Source organism: Oryx dammah, unplaced genomic scaffold (assembly GCF_014754425.2).
Source record: "Oryx dammah isolate SB20612 unplaced genomic scaffold, SCBI_Odam_1.1 HiC_scaffold_29, whole genome shotgun sequence".
Classification (NCBI taxonomy): Eukaryota; Metazoa; Chordata; class Mammalia; order Artiodactyla; family Bovidae; genus Oryx; species Oryx dammah.
This window is the reverse complement of record NW_024070213.1, coordinates 61,106,134-61,121,523: the sequence shown is the minus strand read 5'-3', so window position 1 is coordinate 61,121,523 and position 15,390 is coordinate 61,106,134. Positions and strand designations below refer to the sequence as shown.

General features: G+C 47.3%; 1 protein-coding gene across 2 annotated transcripts in view; it reads left to right on the top strand.

The window, feature by feature from the left end:
• The window catches only part of LOC120857467 (retinol dehydrogenase 16-like), a 14,067-nt gene extending 2,938 nt beyond the window's left edge, over positions 1-11,129 (top strand). The window contains exons 1-4 of one of the 2 annotated variants that reach the window (XM_040232995.1): positions 6,102-6,414; positions 8,864-9,122; positions 9,995-10,155; positions 10,716-11,129. In XM_040232995.1, coding sequence (XP_040088929.1) covers positions 6,102-6,414; positions 8,864-9,122; positions 9,995-10,155; positions 10,716-10,933 — 951 coding nt within the window. In that variant the 3' untranslated portion in view covers positions 10,934-11,129. Of the gene's footprint in view, positions 1-6,101; positions 6,415-8,863; positions 9,123-9,992; positions 10,156-10,715 lie in introns of those variants that run through there. The other variant, XM_040232996.1, reaches the window with a different exon arrangement.
• The last annotated feature ends 4,261 nt before the right edge of the window (positions 11,130-15,390 follow it).

Genomic DNA, 15,390 nt, shown 5'->3' with positions numbered 1-15,390 from the left:
CAGACTCTTGGAGGGCACAAACAAAACCTTATGCACACCAGGACCCAAGAGAAAGGAGCAGGGAGCCCACAAGAGACTGAACCAGACTTGTCTGTAAGTGTCTAGGAGACTGTGGTGGAGGTGTAGGTCGGCTGTGGCCTGCTGCAAGGTCGGGGGCACTGACTGCAGCAGTGCATCATGGGACCTTTTGAAGGAGGTTGCCATTAACTTCATTAGCTCCACCATACTTAGGTCTCAGGTCAAACAAGGGGGAGGAAACAGAGCCTCGCCCATCAACAGAATATTGGATTAAAGATTTACTGGGCATGGCCTCACCCATCAGAACAAGACCCAGGTTCCCCCTCAGTCAGTGTATCCCATCAGGAGGCTTCCATAAGCTTCTTATCTTCATCTCTAAGAGGGAAAAACAGAATAAAAACCACAATCACAGAAAACTAATCAAACTGATCCCATGGACCACAACCTTCTCTACCTTGATGAAACTATGAGGCATGCCCATGTAGGGCCACCCAGACAGACAGGTCATGCTGGAGATTTCTGACAAAATGTGGTCCACTGAAGAAAGGGAATGGAAAACCTCTTCAGTATTCTCGCCTTGAGAACCCCATAAACAGTATGAGAAGGCAAAAAGATATGACACTGAAAGATGAACTCCCCAGTTCAGTAGGTGCCCAATATGCTACTGAAGAAGAGTGCAGAAATAATTCCATAAAGAATGAAGAGACAGAGCCAAAGCAAAAACAATGCCCAGTTGTGGATATGATTGGTGATGGAAGTAAAGTCTGTGCTGTAAAGAACAATATTGCATAGGAACCTGGAATGTTAGATCCATGAATCAAGGTAAATTGAAAGTGGTCAAAAGGAGATGGCAAGAGTGAACATCCACATTTTAGGAATCAATGAACTAAAATGGACTGAAATGGGTGAATTTAACTCAGAAGATCATTGTATCTACTATTTTGGGCAAAACTCTTTTAGAAGAAATGGAGTAGCCCTCATAGTCAACAAAAGAGTCAGAAATGCATTCATTCAGTTCAGTTCAGTAGCTCAGTCGTGTCCGACTCTTTGCGACCCCATGAATTGCAGCACGCCAGGCCTCCCTGTCCATCACCAACTTCCAGAGTTCACTCAGATTCATGTCCATCGAGTCAGTGATGCCATCCAGCCATCTCATCCTCTGTGGGCCGCTTCTCCTCCTGCCTCCATCCCTCCCAGCATCAGAGTCTTTTCCAATGAGTCCACTCTTCCCATGAGGTGGCCAAAGTATTCAAGTTTCAGCTTTAGCATCATTCCTTCCAAAGAAATCCCAGGGCTGATCTCCTTCAGAATGGACTGGTTGGATCTCCTTGCAGTCCAAGGGACTCTCAAGAGTCTTCTCCAACACCACAGTTCAAAAGCATCAATTCTTCAGTGCTCAGCCTTCTTCACAGTCCAACTCTCACATCCATACATGACCACTGGAAAAACCATAGCCTTGACTCGATGGACCTTAGTCGGCAAAGTAATGTCTCTGCTTTTGAATATGCTATCTAGGTTGGTCATAACTTTTCTTCCAAGGAGTAAGCATCTTTTAATTTCATGGCTGCAGTCACATCTGCAGTGATTTTGAAGCCCCCCAAAATAAAGTCTGACACTGTTTCCACTGTTTTCCCATCTATTTCCCATGAAGTGACGAGATCGGATGCCATGATCTTCGTTTTCTGAATGTTGAGCTTTAAGCCTACTTTTTCACTCTCCTCTTTCACTTTCATCAAGAGGCTTTTTAGCTCCTCTTCACTTTCTGCCATGAGAGTGGTGTCATCTGCATATCTGAGGTTATTGATATTTCTCCCGGCAATCTTGATTCCAGCTTGTGTTCCTTCCAGTCCAGCGTTTCTCATGATGTACTTGGCATATAAGTTAAATAAGCAGGGTGACAATATACAGCCTTGACGTACTCCTTTTCCTATTTGGAACCAGTCTGTTGTTCCATGTCCGGTTCTAACTGTTGCTTCCTGACCTGCATATAGGTTTCTCAAGAGGCAGGTCAGGTGGTCTGGTATTCCCATCTCTCTCAGAATTTTCCACAGTTTATTGTGATCGACACAGTCAATGGCTTTGGCATAGTCAATAAAGCAGAAGTAGATATTTTTCTGGAACTCTCTTGCTTTTTCCATGATCCAGTGGATGTTGGCAATTTGATCTCTGGTTCCTCTGCCTTTTCTAAAACCAGCTTGAACATCAGGAAGTTCATGGTTCACGTATTGCTGAAGCCTTGCTTGGGGAATTTTGAGTATTAATTTACCAGCATGTGAGATGAGTGCAATTGTGTGGTAGTTTGAGCATTCTTTGGCATTGCCTTTCTTTGGGATTGGAATGAAAACTGACCTTTTCCAGTCCTGTGGCCACTGCTGAGTTTTCCAAATTTGCTGGCATATTGAGTGCAGCACTTTCACAGCATCATCTTTCAGGATTTGAAATAGCTCACCTGGAATTCCATCACCTCCACTAGCTTTGTTTGTAGTGATGCTTTCTAAGGCCCACTTGATTTCACATTCCAGGATGTCTGGCTCTAGATGAGTGATCACACCATCATGATTATCTGGGTCGTGAAGATCTTTTTTGTACAGTTCTTCTGTGTATTCTTGCCACCTCTTAATATCTTCTGCTTCTGTTAGGTCCATACCATTTCTGTCCTTTATTGAGCCCATCTTTGCATGAAATCTTCCCTTGGTATCTCTAATTTTCTTGAAGAGATCTCTAGTCTTTCCCATTCTGTTGTTTTCCTCTATTTCTTTGCATTGATCGCTGAAGAAGGCTTTCTTATCTCTTCTTGCTATTCTTTGGAACTCTGCATTCAGATGCTTATATGTTTCCTTTTCTCCTTTGCTTTTCGCTTCTCTTCTTTTCTCAGCTATTAGTAAGACCTCCCCAGACAGCCATTTTGCTTTTTTGCATTTCTTTTCCATGGGGATGATCTTGATCCCTGTCTCCTGTACAATGTCACGAACCTCATTCCATAGTTCATCAGGCACTCTATCGATCAGATCTACTCCCTTAAATCTATTTCTCACTTCCACTGTATAATCAGAAGGGATTTGATTTAGGTCATACCTGAATGGTCTAGTGGTTTTCCCTTCTTTCTTCAATTTAAGTCTGAATTTGGTAATAAGGAGTTCATGATCTGAGCCACAGTCAGCTCCTGGTCTTGTTTTTGTTGACTGTATAGAGCTTCTCCATCTTTGGCTGCAAAGAATATAATCAGTTTGATTTCAGTGTTGACCATCTGGTGATGTCCATGTGTAGAGTCTTCTCTTGTGTTGTTGGAAGAGGGTGTTTGCTATGGCCGGTGCATTCTCTTGGCAAAACTCTATGAGCCTTTGCCCTGCTTCATTCCATACTCCAAGGCCAAATTTACCTGTTACTCCAGTGTTTCTTGACTTCCTACTTTTGCATTCCAGTCCCCTATAACGAAAAGGACATCTTTTTTGGGTGTTAGTTCTAAAAGGTCTTGTAGGTCTTCATAGAACCTTTCAACTTCAGCTTCTTCAGCGTTACTGGTTGCAGCATAGACTTGGATTACCGTGGTATTGAATGGTTTGCCTTGGAGACAAACAGAGATCATTCTGTCGTTTTTGAGACTGCATCCAAGTACTGCATTTCAGACTCTTTTGTTCACCATGATGGCTACTCCACTTCTTCTGAGGGATTCCTGCCCGCAGTAGTAGATATAATGGTCATCTGAGTTAAATTCACCCATTCCAGTCCATTTTAGTTCGCTGATTCCTAGAATGTCAACATTCACTCTTGCCATCAGTTGTTTGACCACTTCCAATTTGCCTTGATTCATGGACCTGACATTGCAGGTTCCTATGCAATATTGCTCTTTACAGCATCAGACCTTGCTTCTATCACCAGTCACGTCCACAGCTGGGTATTGTTTTTGCTTTGGCTCCATCTCTTCATTCTTTCTAGAGTTATTTCTCCACTGATCTCCAGTAGCATATTGGGCACCTACTGACCTGGGGAGTTCCTCTTTCAGTATCCTATCACTTTGCCTTTTCATACTGTTCATGGGGTTCTCATGGCAAGAATACTGAAGTGGTTTGCCATTCCCTTCTCCAGTGGACCACGTTCTGTCAGACTTCTCCACCATGACCCGCCCGTCTTGGGTTGCCCCACGGGCATGGCTTAGTTTCATGGAGTTAGACAAGGCTGTGTTCCTAGTGTGATTAGATTGACTAGTTTTCTGTGAGTATGGTTTCAGTGTGTCTGCCCTCTGATGCCCTCTTGCAACATCTACCATCTTACTTGGGTTTCTCTTACCTTGGGCATGAGGTATCTCTTCACCACTGCTCCAACAAGGTGCAGCCACTGCTCCTTACCTTGGATGAGGGGTATCTCCTCACCACTGCCCTTCCTGACCTTCAATGTGGGATGGCTCCTCTAGGCCCTCCTGCTCCCACACAGCCACCACTCCTTGGACCTGGGGTAGCTCCTCTCGGCCGTCACCCCTGACCTCGGATGTGGGGTAGCTCCTCTCGGCCGTCGCCCCTGACCTGGGACGTGGGGTGTCTCCTCCCGGCCGCTGCCCCTGACCTCAGACACGGTGTAGCTCCTCTCGGCCGTTCCTGCACCACCACAGCCTGGCACTGTTGGCCGCTGCCCCTGACCTCGGATGTGGGGTAACTCCTCTTGGCCACCACCCTTCGGGCATGGGGTCCTCCCAGCTTCTGCCCCTGATCTCGGACGTGGGGTAGCTCCTTTCTGCTGCGCTTAGTGCACCGGTGGCAGCCGCCTGAGTGACAGGCAAATTTGGCCTTGGACTACACAATGAAGCAGGGCAAAGGCTAACAGGGTTTTTCCAAGAGAATGCACTGGTCATAGCAAACACCCTCTTCCAACAACACAAGAGAAGACTCCACACACGGACATCAACAATTGGTCAATACTGAAACCAGATTGATTATATTCTCTCGGTATATAGATAGTTGTGAACCATGAAACCAGATGTGTAAGTGTTCTAATGTATGGAGGTGGGGGTGGAGAGGGGAGAACTGGGTAGAGGGAAACTGGGAGGAGAGGGAGGACCAGGCTTAGGTGGTTGGGAAAACTATTGTCATCCATAAGAAGTTTGCTGAAAATATAATGGCTCGATTAGAAATGGGATAACTGTCCCAAAGAGTGCTGTAGTGAGCAGGAAAAAAGAGGAATGAGTGTTTCTCTTTTCCTTTCCTGAGAACAAAGAAGATAAAACAGTAGCAGGCATCAACATTCCTAGCTGTTTTTTCACTTTAACTGTTTTTAACCCTGTATGTCTGTAACTAAGTTTGCTTTTCTGCCCCCGAATTCATTAGGAGCTACAATTCACACGTTCTCCATTGACTCTATGCTAAATACATCCCTTATCTGCTGTTTACCCTTACAACACCCTTCCCCTTGTAGTTCCATATCAGAAAGAAGGCCACAGAGCCACCGAACTGCCAGACTCAATTACTGGGTTATTGACGCTAGTTTATGACTATCTTTGAAATAATGCATGAGGAAGAAATCAAGATCCTATCACCTTTGTTCCTCTTCACTGACTCCTGACTGTGAGCCCTTGCCCTATGTAAGCCTCTACACTCCTCATTGAAGAAGGCAATGGCAACTCACTCCACTACTCTTGCCTGGAAAATCCCATGGACGGAGGAGCCTGGTAGGCTGCAGTCCATGGGTTTGCAAAGAGTCAGACACAACTGAAGCGACTTAGCAGCAGCACACTCCTCATGGAATGGGGGTGGGAGGGCACAGTACTTGAGGCATGAGCCTACTGTGTTCCCCTCTCCACTGGATGAGAGTAAAAGCCCCTTTCTATTTCCTCTAAACTCTGTCTGTATTTTTCATTCAGCTTCTGTGGACAGAGAAGGCCAAAATTTTGGCTGGTAACAAGAGTATGCTTTATTTTATTTATTTATGCTAATATTCACTGAAGAGGATAAACAGGAAAATCTTGAAAACTCCTTGCCAGAGAGCGTGGAAGCTGGTTGGCCAACCATAATCCTGTGTTCTTAATTCCTCCAGTCTGATCACTAGTCAGTCTATTCCACCCCAGCCTGCATGTGTCTGTCCCCAGCAAAGCCATGTCACTGTATCTGGTGGTCCTCGTGGTCTTGTACTGCCTCCTGCGCTGGTACCGGGAGAGGCAGGTGATAAGCCACCTCCAGGACAAATTCGTCTTCATCACAGGCTGTGACTCGGGCCTTGGGAACCAGCTGGCCAGGCAGCTGGACCTGAGAGGCTTGAGGGTCTTGGCTGCATGTCTGACAGAGCAGGGGGCCGAGCAGCTGAGGAACCAGACATCAGACAGTCTGCAGACAGTGATCCTGGACGTCACCAAGATTGAGAATGTCACTGCAACCACCAGTTGGGTCAAGGAGCGTGTGGGGGATAGAGGTAACACCCAGATTTCTTGTTTGTTTACTTCTTCTCTCTGTTTGAGGGGCACTGGTTGTCAGCTCCCTGGGGAAGATTCCAAGGTGTTTTCCTGGATTTGAAGTCCCACCTGTCTTCTTCACCTCAGCCAGCTGACCAGCCGAACATCCTTCACTCCTCACACCAACCTCCTGACCTTGAGGATCTGCAGTTTGGGGAAAGATTTCCCTGATGAGACTGTGTCCTTTCAGACTACCTGTCTGGTGTCCCCTCCTTTCTCAGCAGAACATCTGGGTTTCTTGCTGCTGAGTGAGCAGGGTGATCAGGCTGGACTTTCTGGAGGAGGAGTGGAGGAGGACTCTGACTTGAAAAGGTGCTTGAGGTGTGGGAGGGGGGCATGGTTGAGGGGCTGGAGCCCAGGACTGGAACTGGGCTGTGGTCTCAGCTGTTGATCATGTTCTTGCTGGTTATCCATTGCCATCCCACTTGGGTTTAAATGTCACCCATTTGGGGGGATGACACTGTGCTCTCAAGACTTGTCAGAAAAAGTCAGAAATCTACTATGGGGTCACTTCCCTTCTCTCTCTCTCTCTTTTCAGTTTTTCTTCTTCTGCATTTTCTTTTTATTACTACAATCGTCCCAAGTTTTGTAAGGGAAGAAAAGAACTTTAATTTCTCTTATCTTACTACATGATCACTGTGGAAACTCAGGAAAGTGTAGGGATTAAGACCAAACACTCTGAAACAAGTTCACCCCCCAAAGATAAGTAATGTTAACATTTTGACGTACATAGTCTTCTGTTTTCATGTGTTAGTATCTTTTTCTTTCCTCTGAATAAGTATATGTAGATTTAGAACATTTCAAAATTTTCTTCAAAAACATCATAGGTTATGATTGAGAAAATACTACACTTTTAAATACTTATGAAAAAGTACTTTATGGTATGATACATAATCATTCCCTACCTTTTATTCACCATATTCAACATAAATGATATCTCAATAAACTTCTTTTTACCCAAGTCCCTACACTATAACCATTATATTCATTGTGTCTCTGATAACAAATGGTTGGAGAATATTCTTCCTACAAGGCATGCGTGTTTCTGAGCAGAGGAGGAACTCAGCTCTCTGTGTGGATATTTTTGGCAGTCCTACCCCAGCAACCCTGAATGCCTGCTCTTGCTGCCCTGAGGCTTCTGGTTACTGTTTTTACCCTAAATAAAACCTTGAGATTATCTCGATTTGTCCCACCCTCTCCTTCCCCACTGTGTTCACAAGTCTATCCTCTATGTCCCTGTCTCCATTGCTGCCTTGCTAATAAGCTCATCAGTACCAATATAAATTACCATATGTCAAGTGGGAAGCCAGTGGAAATTTGCTGTATGATGCAGGGAGCTCAGATCAGGTGTTTGGTGACCGCCTAGAGGGAGGGGATAGGATGGGAGGTGGGAGGGAGCTTCAAGAGGAAGGGAACTTTTGTACACCCATGGCTGATTCACACTGAAGTATCGCAGAAACCAGCACAATATTAACCTTCAATTAAATAAGTTATCTTGCAATTAAAACTTAAGGAAAAAAAGAACAAAAAAGAAATCCTTAGGATTGTGTCTTTGATTCCCACAGGGTAGTTTCCTTCAAGCTGGGGAACCTTTTCTGAGGAGATGGGCTAGAATGATCTCTTATATGAGTGGGAGGACAGTTGGGGTTTTCTGGGGTAGAGGGTGAACTCTGTGTTCTGTGGGTGATGGGTAAAGAGAGGGAGCCCAACCTCCCCTCCAGATACCCCATGTAATCCCCCAGATCCCTGCAGGGACATGACTCAGTATTGATGGGGTGTTTCAAGCCCAGGCTCTAGAGGTCAATATCAGGCCTATCCACAATTCCCACCCAACCCAGGATTTCAAGTCTTATTTATCCACACAATCTGCATCCATACTATAGTCGTATTTGTTTTTGTCTTTTATCCAATGTCTCTTTTTTGTCTCTCTTGCCCTCATTCTCTCACTGTCTCTCTCTCTTTCCCTCTCTTTCCCTTGTATTAGCTGTTAACCACTCAGTCCTGAAGGTGTCAGAAAATCTGAGCAGCTAGGGAATATTTATCATGTCTGCAAAGACAACAGGGACTGTGAAAGACACAACTTCACCCTCTGAGTTAGAGACTATAGACACATAAGTTGTCCTCAAGCTCTATACTTCCCTTCATCAGCTCTGGGGTGCTAGTTCCTTGTCACCAGGCAGTAGGCGCGGTGTGAAGACTGAGTCAAGAGGGAGCACACCTTCTGTCCTCCCACTGCTCACAGGGTCTGGACTCCACAGACCCCCCAGGAGCGTGTTGGTCTCTGCTCCAGCCCCTCCCCTGCAGCCTCTCTCCTAAAGTCCTTCTGGGTCGGAGGGTGAATGGCACCATGGCTCAGTCCTCTCTCCTGGGCCCAGCTCAGTGTTGTCCTTTTGTCCTCACTCTTCCCAGGACTCTGGGGTCTGGTGAATAATGCCGGCATTTGCAGACCCATGGCACCCAACGAGTGGCTGACCAAACAGGACTTTGTGAAGGTTCTGGATGTGAACCTGCTGGGGGTGATTGATCTGACCCTGAGTCTGCTGCCCCTGGTGCAGAAGGCGAGGGGCCGTGTGGTCAACGTCTCCAGCGTCATGGGCCGGGTGTCCATCCAAGGTGGAGGCTACTGCATATCCAAGTACGGCGTGGAAGCCTTCTCAGACTCCCTCAGGTAATGGGCTGTGGTGGATGCCCTTCTTCTCTTCTGCTTCTGTGCTCTGAGCCGGAGGCTGGGGGATGTGGGTTGGCGGGGAGTGGGGCAGAGTTTCTGCAGAGATTTTCATATATCACAGATCTAATGGCTCTTCCTTCCAGGTCCCTCTCCCTTACTCTGTGTATGACTTTCACTGGGAAGCTGGGAAGCACCTTCCTATGTTTCACACACCCAGCTGTTCCTAGACCTGTAGAGTTTGATTCAATTTATTCCTGCCTTACAGGAGGGCCCATGGTCAGAAATTATCGGAGGCACAATAATGGATAGATTTGACTGTGCAGGCCTTCCATGTACTCAGCTGCTGTGGTATTTAGGTTCTGGGAGCCCTGGGGGGAAGTGTACCCCTTGAAGCAATTAGTTAAGGGAACCACCTAGTCAAATCAATGGTAGAGACTACTGGCTGAGGAGAGAGGCTGGCTCTGATGTGTAGAAGCTCTGTCCACAGGCAGGTGGATATTCCTCAGAGGACAGAGAGGATACTGGGGTGGGAGAGGGGAGACAGGAGATGTGCACTATGGAAAGACACAATGTACAAATGTGGTGAATTTTTGTAGTGAGAGAAACAGGAGGAGGCAGCATTTCAGTGATGCTCTGCAGCACAGTTGGTAGGATGTAGAGCTGATAGGCATGGAGTGTTAAATAATTGGGGAAATGGTCAAGCTTGATAGAGAAGCAGTAACACCACCATGAGCTTCTCTCCCTGGCTTCTGCATCTCACAACTTCTGAGAGCTCCCAGAGTATCTCACCCAGTCTTGTACCGGTCTCTGACTGTTCTTTAATGCTCTACTTGCACTACCTCTCAATTCCTTACCCCTTGTCCTGTCCACAGAAGGGAGCTCTCCTACTTTGGAGTGAAGGTGGCTATGATTGAGCCTGGTTACTTCGTTACCAATATGACCCGAGCTGAGGGTTCTGGATACTTACAGGCATTGTGGAATCAGGCCAGCCCAGAGGTGAAAGAACTCTATGGAGAAAACTTCCTTGCTGACTGTGAGTGAGCTGTGGTCCTTGGGGAGAGAAACCAACTCTTGTCTGGAAGCCTGGGTCCATCATCAATGCCTTGTCCAGTCTCAGGTCCACCCTCCAGGCTCTGAGTCCCCCCACACTGTGGGGATATGAGCTCATCTCCAGGGTCCCGTGTGATCAACTCATGACAGAAGGAAAGAATCCAGGCTTAGCAGACCAGGAGACCAGTTTCTCTTACAATATTCTTTTATTTGGGAAAGTAAATGAAGTCATAGAGTGGTGCCACCCATGGAATCATGGCAAGCTGGTGTTAGAACCACCTTGTTTTAGATGTCTCAATTTCTTATTTCTAGTGTTTTTAGAGATCTTCAGATTACATAGTATATGTTCAGGATGAGCTCTAGAGTGGGCTTACTTAGTGTGGATAGAAATATGGGGGTGTTGGGACACTTTCCAGTGAAATTAATTGATTTAATTTGGAGGATGATTTGGAGAGAAAGGAATTTTTAGAAACTTTGAAGTTGATCTGGAATTGGGAGGGTTGGAAGATGAGAATAACTTAGATGGTGTCTCCTTCTGGACAGTCTTGAAGTCACTGAATTTACTGAAACCACCATGGACTCAGAATCTGTCCTTGGCAACTGACTGCATGGAGCACGCCCTGACCGCCTGCCACCCCCGCACCCGATACTCACCTGGCTGGGATGCTAAGTTCATCTACCTCCCCATGAGCTACCTGCCCAGCTTCCTGGTGGATCTCATGATGTACTGGTATTACCCTAAGCCAGCTAAGGCCCTGTAACTCAAGACTGGGGTGCATGATAGGGGGTAGTTGGGTACTGGATGGAGAGAGGGTGCATGGGGGGAGGGAAATAGAGGCTTCTCATATCCCTGGGATACCCATCTCACCTCATTCACCACCTCCACCCCAGGCTTCTCTTGGGACATTGCTTAGGATTCAGAGGTATTATGAAGAAAGAAACAAGTTTTGTGGCTGAGGATCTTGAGTCAGGAGTTCAGTCTCCATTTTGTTCCTTGTGCCTTATAACCCACATCCAGCTGTGCGAAGCCATATTTTGGGGAGGGTATGAGACACTGGGGGTTCCAGTCTCCCTTGCTTTGCCTGTGTCCACCTCTTCACAGTATCTTTGCTATCTCCAGTCTCCTTCCCCAGGATAGAAATGGGCAGGGGAGATAAAGGCCTTCTGGTAAATGCCTGAAGGTATCTGTTGACAGTGGAAGGTGACCAAGTCCGACCCATCAGCCTAGTGCCAACTCAGTAAACCTCGGCTGGAATAGGATCCTGAAGAGGAAATAAAAGCAAAAATTTCCACTGATTATTTTTTCCCTCAAAATTATAGTAGAAAATTTCAACTACTTGAATGCCTGCTAGAGCTTCATGCTTAATCTGAAGACTCCTGATTTTCAATTTATTATTTACACACACACATACATAGCCAGTCTCATAAAACCAACTGATATCAAATAAAGCATCACTGATTCACTTTATGCCTTGGGGGTGCGTGTTCCAGAAGTTTGGACTCATCCCAGGACTCCTCTCCAGAATGTAAAGAGCTTGTGAGGTTACTAGGCCCTGGTCATCCTGCTGGTCCTACAAGTGGTGGGGGCAGGGCTTCACGGAGATGGGTTCCATGGCCAACTGTGTGGACTGTCACTCAAGGGCCCAATCTCAGACAAGACAGAACAGCAAATGTATTGAAAACAAAGTGCAGGCCTTCCCTGGTGGTGCAGTGGATAATAACCCACCTGCCAATGCAGGTGACAGGGGTTCGAACCCCGGTCCCCGATGATTCCATATGCCACAGAGCAGCTAAGCCCATGTGCCACCGCTACTGAGCATGTATTCCTAGAGCCCTTGAGTCACAAATACAGGGCCCGTGTGCTACAAGTACTGACACCCACGGGCCTGGAGCCTGTGCCCCACAAGGGAAATCACAGCAATGAGAAGCCTGTGCACCGCACCAACAAGTAGCCCCTGCTCCCTGCAACTAGAGAAAACCCATGGAAAGCAAGAAAGACCCAGATCAGCAAGAAAAACAAGTGCAATGCACACCATCCTGAGCCCTCAGCCTGGACCTTCAGAGATCCCCAATCCTCCCATTCCAGGATGCCTTCCTTGGGGGCAGAGCCAGATCTGGTCTGATGGACATGAGCAGAGGCTGGAACCTGTGCCAGAGTCCACACAGCATCCACCAGGCAGTTTTCCTCCTCCTCCCCTTGGCCGTCCTGGTGGTTTTGGAGAACAGGTTCGGTGACTCCCCATCACAAATATCATCTCTTCCCAGAATCAGACACTTAGGACCTGAAGGCAGGCTTTGTCTGTCCATTCTGGAAGCTCATTCCAGTAGGGGGACAGCAGACAGGGCTGGAAACAAGGTTGCACAATTAGCCCTCACTCGTGGCCCCCTCCAGCCCCTTTTGTTACCTCAGCCTCTCTTCAGAGGACTCATCCTGTGAGGAGATGAGGGGATGGGTGTGGAATGTCCTGTGTCTTGACTGCAGTCCTCCTGAGACTGGGAGAGTGCCACCAGGGGGTGAGAGCCCCACTCCCAAGTGTGTAGGCTTGACAGCTGCTGACTTGGAATGTGGCCCCCCTGCACCCCCCAGGACAAAGATGCAGAGAATTTTGTCAGTGAGTCTCCCTGAAAGATTTCTAGTTCTGGGCCTTGCAGCTCCCAGGTGAGTGAGAGTCACCCCAGCCTCCTGTCTCTTCCTGCTCTCTTCCGACCTTCCTGTGGTTGTTCCCAGCCTGAAGCTCCTGAGACCCCCACACCATCATATTACTTTCAGGATTCATGAAAGGAAAGCTGGTCGTGTGGGGGCTGGGACGTGTCTGGTGCATGGCCCCTTGGGAATTTGTGATTGAAGAGATTCGTGTTCACTGAGAAAAAAATCTCCTGTTTCTTTCAAGTAATAAAGTCATGACTCACCCCTTAGTAGGGTTTGTGTTTGTCTATGATTTTCATGGCTCCCTGACTTCCTGCCAGTTTCCAGGGCACATCCTTCATCCTTGATTGTTTCTGCATTACTATTACCAACTTCCACCTGAGGGACAAAAATTTCAGGAAGACAGTCTGCCCCTTGCAGGTGGCTGCTGCTGCTAAGTCACTTGTTGTGTGTGACTCTGTGCGACCCCATAGACAGCGTCCCACCAGGCCCCCCGTCCCTCGGATTCTCCAGGCAAGAACACTGGAGTGGGTTGCCATTTCCTTCTCCAATGCATAAAAGTGAAACGTGAAAGTGAAGTCGTTCAGTCGTGTCTGACTCTTAGCGACCCCATGGACCGCAGCCTACCAGGCCCCTCCGGCCATGGGATTTTCCAGGCAAGAGTACTGGAGTGGGGTGCCATTGCCTTCAGTTCAGTTCAGTCGCTCAGTTGTGTCCGACTCTTTGTGACCCCATGAATCGCAGCATGCCAGGCCTACCTGTCCATCACCAACTCCCGGAGTTCACTCAAACTCACGTCCATCGAGTCCGTGATGCCATCCAGCCATCTCATCCTCTGTCGTCCCCTTCTCTTTCTGCCCCCAACCCCTCCCAGCATCAGAGTCTTTTCCAATGAGTCAACTCTTCGCATGAGGTGGCCAAAGTACTGGAGTTTCAGCTTTAGCATCATTCCTTCCAAAGAAATCCCAGGGCTGATCTCCTTCAGAATGGACTGGTTGGATCTCCTTGCAGTCCAAGGGACTCTCAAGAGTCTTCTCCAACACCACAGTTCAAAAGCATCAATTCTTCAGCGCTCAGCCTTCTTCATAGTCCAACTTTCACATTCATACATGACTACTGGAAAAACCATAGCCTTGACTAGATGGACCTTTGTTGGCAAAGTAATGTCTCTGCTTGCCTTCAGTAACCATTAAATGCTGAACCTGTCTTCCTCTCAGAGTTTGTTGGCTTCTGGGATGGGCTCCAAGGGCATCTGAGCCTCTGTGTCCTTGGGGAAGCAGCTCCTTCCACCCAGTGCCCATCATCTTTCCTGAATTGGCAGTCACAGCTGTGATAAATGTGGGCGATGAGAGTGATAAACACACTGATCCCAGCTCTTTCTGTCCCTGCCCCTCTCACCAGCTCCATGGCCCTGGTGGCCCACCCCCATTCCTGGATGGTATCCCCCCTCCACACAGATGTTCTGGGGTCCAGTCTTGGGTCCTTTCTTCAGTCCCCTGAGGGGTCAGCTCCCTTCTCCTCTCCACCATCACCCTTATAGAAGCTCACTTAATTTCAAATTTCGGGGGTTTACAGCCCTCCTTGCTTAGGGGAGGCGAACACTCCCCATCCCGTGGTCCCTGTACAAATTTGTCTTTACTGTCAGTCTTTTCTCAGCGTCTGAGAGTATGGATTCTGGGTGTGTGCTGGGCAGGGCAGGGTCTGAGCACCCGAGGCACAAAAGGCAATGGAGCTGGGCACCCAGGTCTGTGACCAGGGCATTTTCATGGAATAAAAGGGCCACAACTGTTACAGCAACTTTGTGTGAGTCCTTCCAACATCCGTCCCAGCATCTGGGAGAAGTGTCACCATTGTCTGTATCCCCCCGTTCCCTTTGAGTCCCCTCTCTTTGCCTCAGACACCCCCACTGCTCTTCTGAACATCTTTCTGGTCCAGAGAACCACTTCATCAGAAGAGAACTTATTCTTTTTTGCTTTCTCCTTGTAACCCTAGGCTGTTTGCTATGACCAGTGCATTTTCTTGGCAAAACTATATTAGACTTTGCCCTGCTTTATTCTGTATTCCAAGGCCAAATTTGCCTGTTACTCCAGGTGTTTCTTGACTTCCTACTTTTGCATTCCAGTCCCCTATAATGAAAAGGACATCTTTTTTAGGTGTTAGTTCCAAAAGATCTTGTAGGTATTCATAGAACCGTTCAACTCCAACTTCTTCAGCGTTACTGGTTGCAGCATAGACTTGGATTACTGTGATATTGAATGGTTTGCCTTGGAAACAAACAGAGATCATTCTGTCATTTTTGAGATTGCATCCAACTACTGCATTTCAGATTCTTTTGTTGACCACAATGGCTACTCCATTTCTCCTAAGAGATTCCTGCCCGCAGTAGTAGATATAATGGTCATCTGAGTTAAATTCACCCATTCCAGTCCATTTTAGTTCACTGATTCCTAGAATGTCAACATTCACTCTTGCCATCTCTTGTTTGACCACTTCCAATTTGCCTTGATTCGTGGACCTGACATTGCAGGTTCCTATGCAATATTGCTCTTTACAGCATCGGACCTTGCTTCT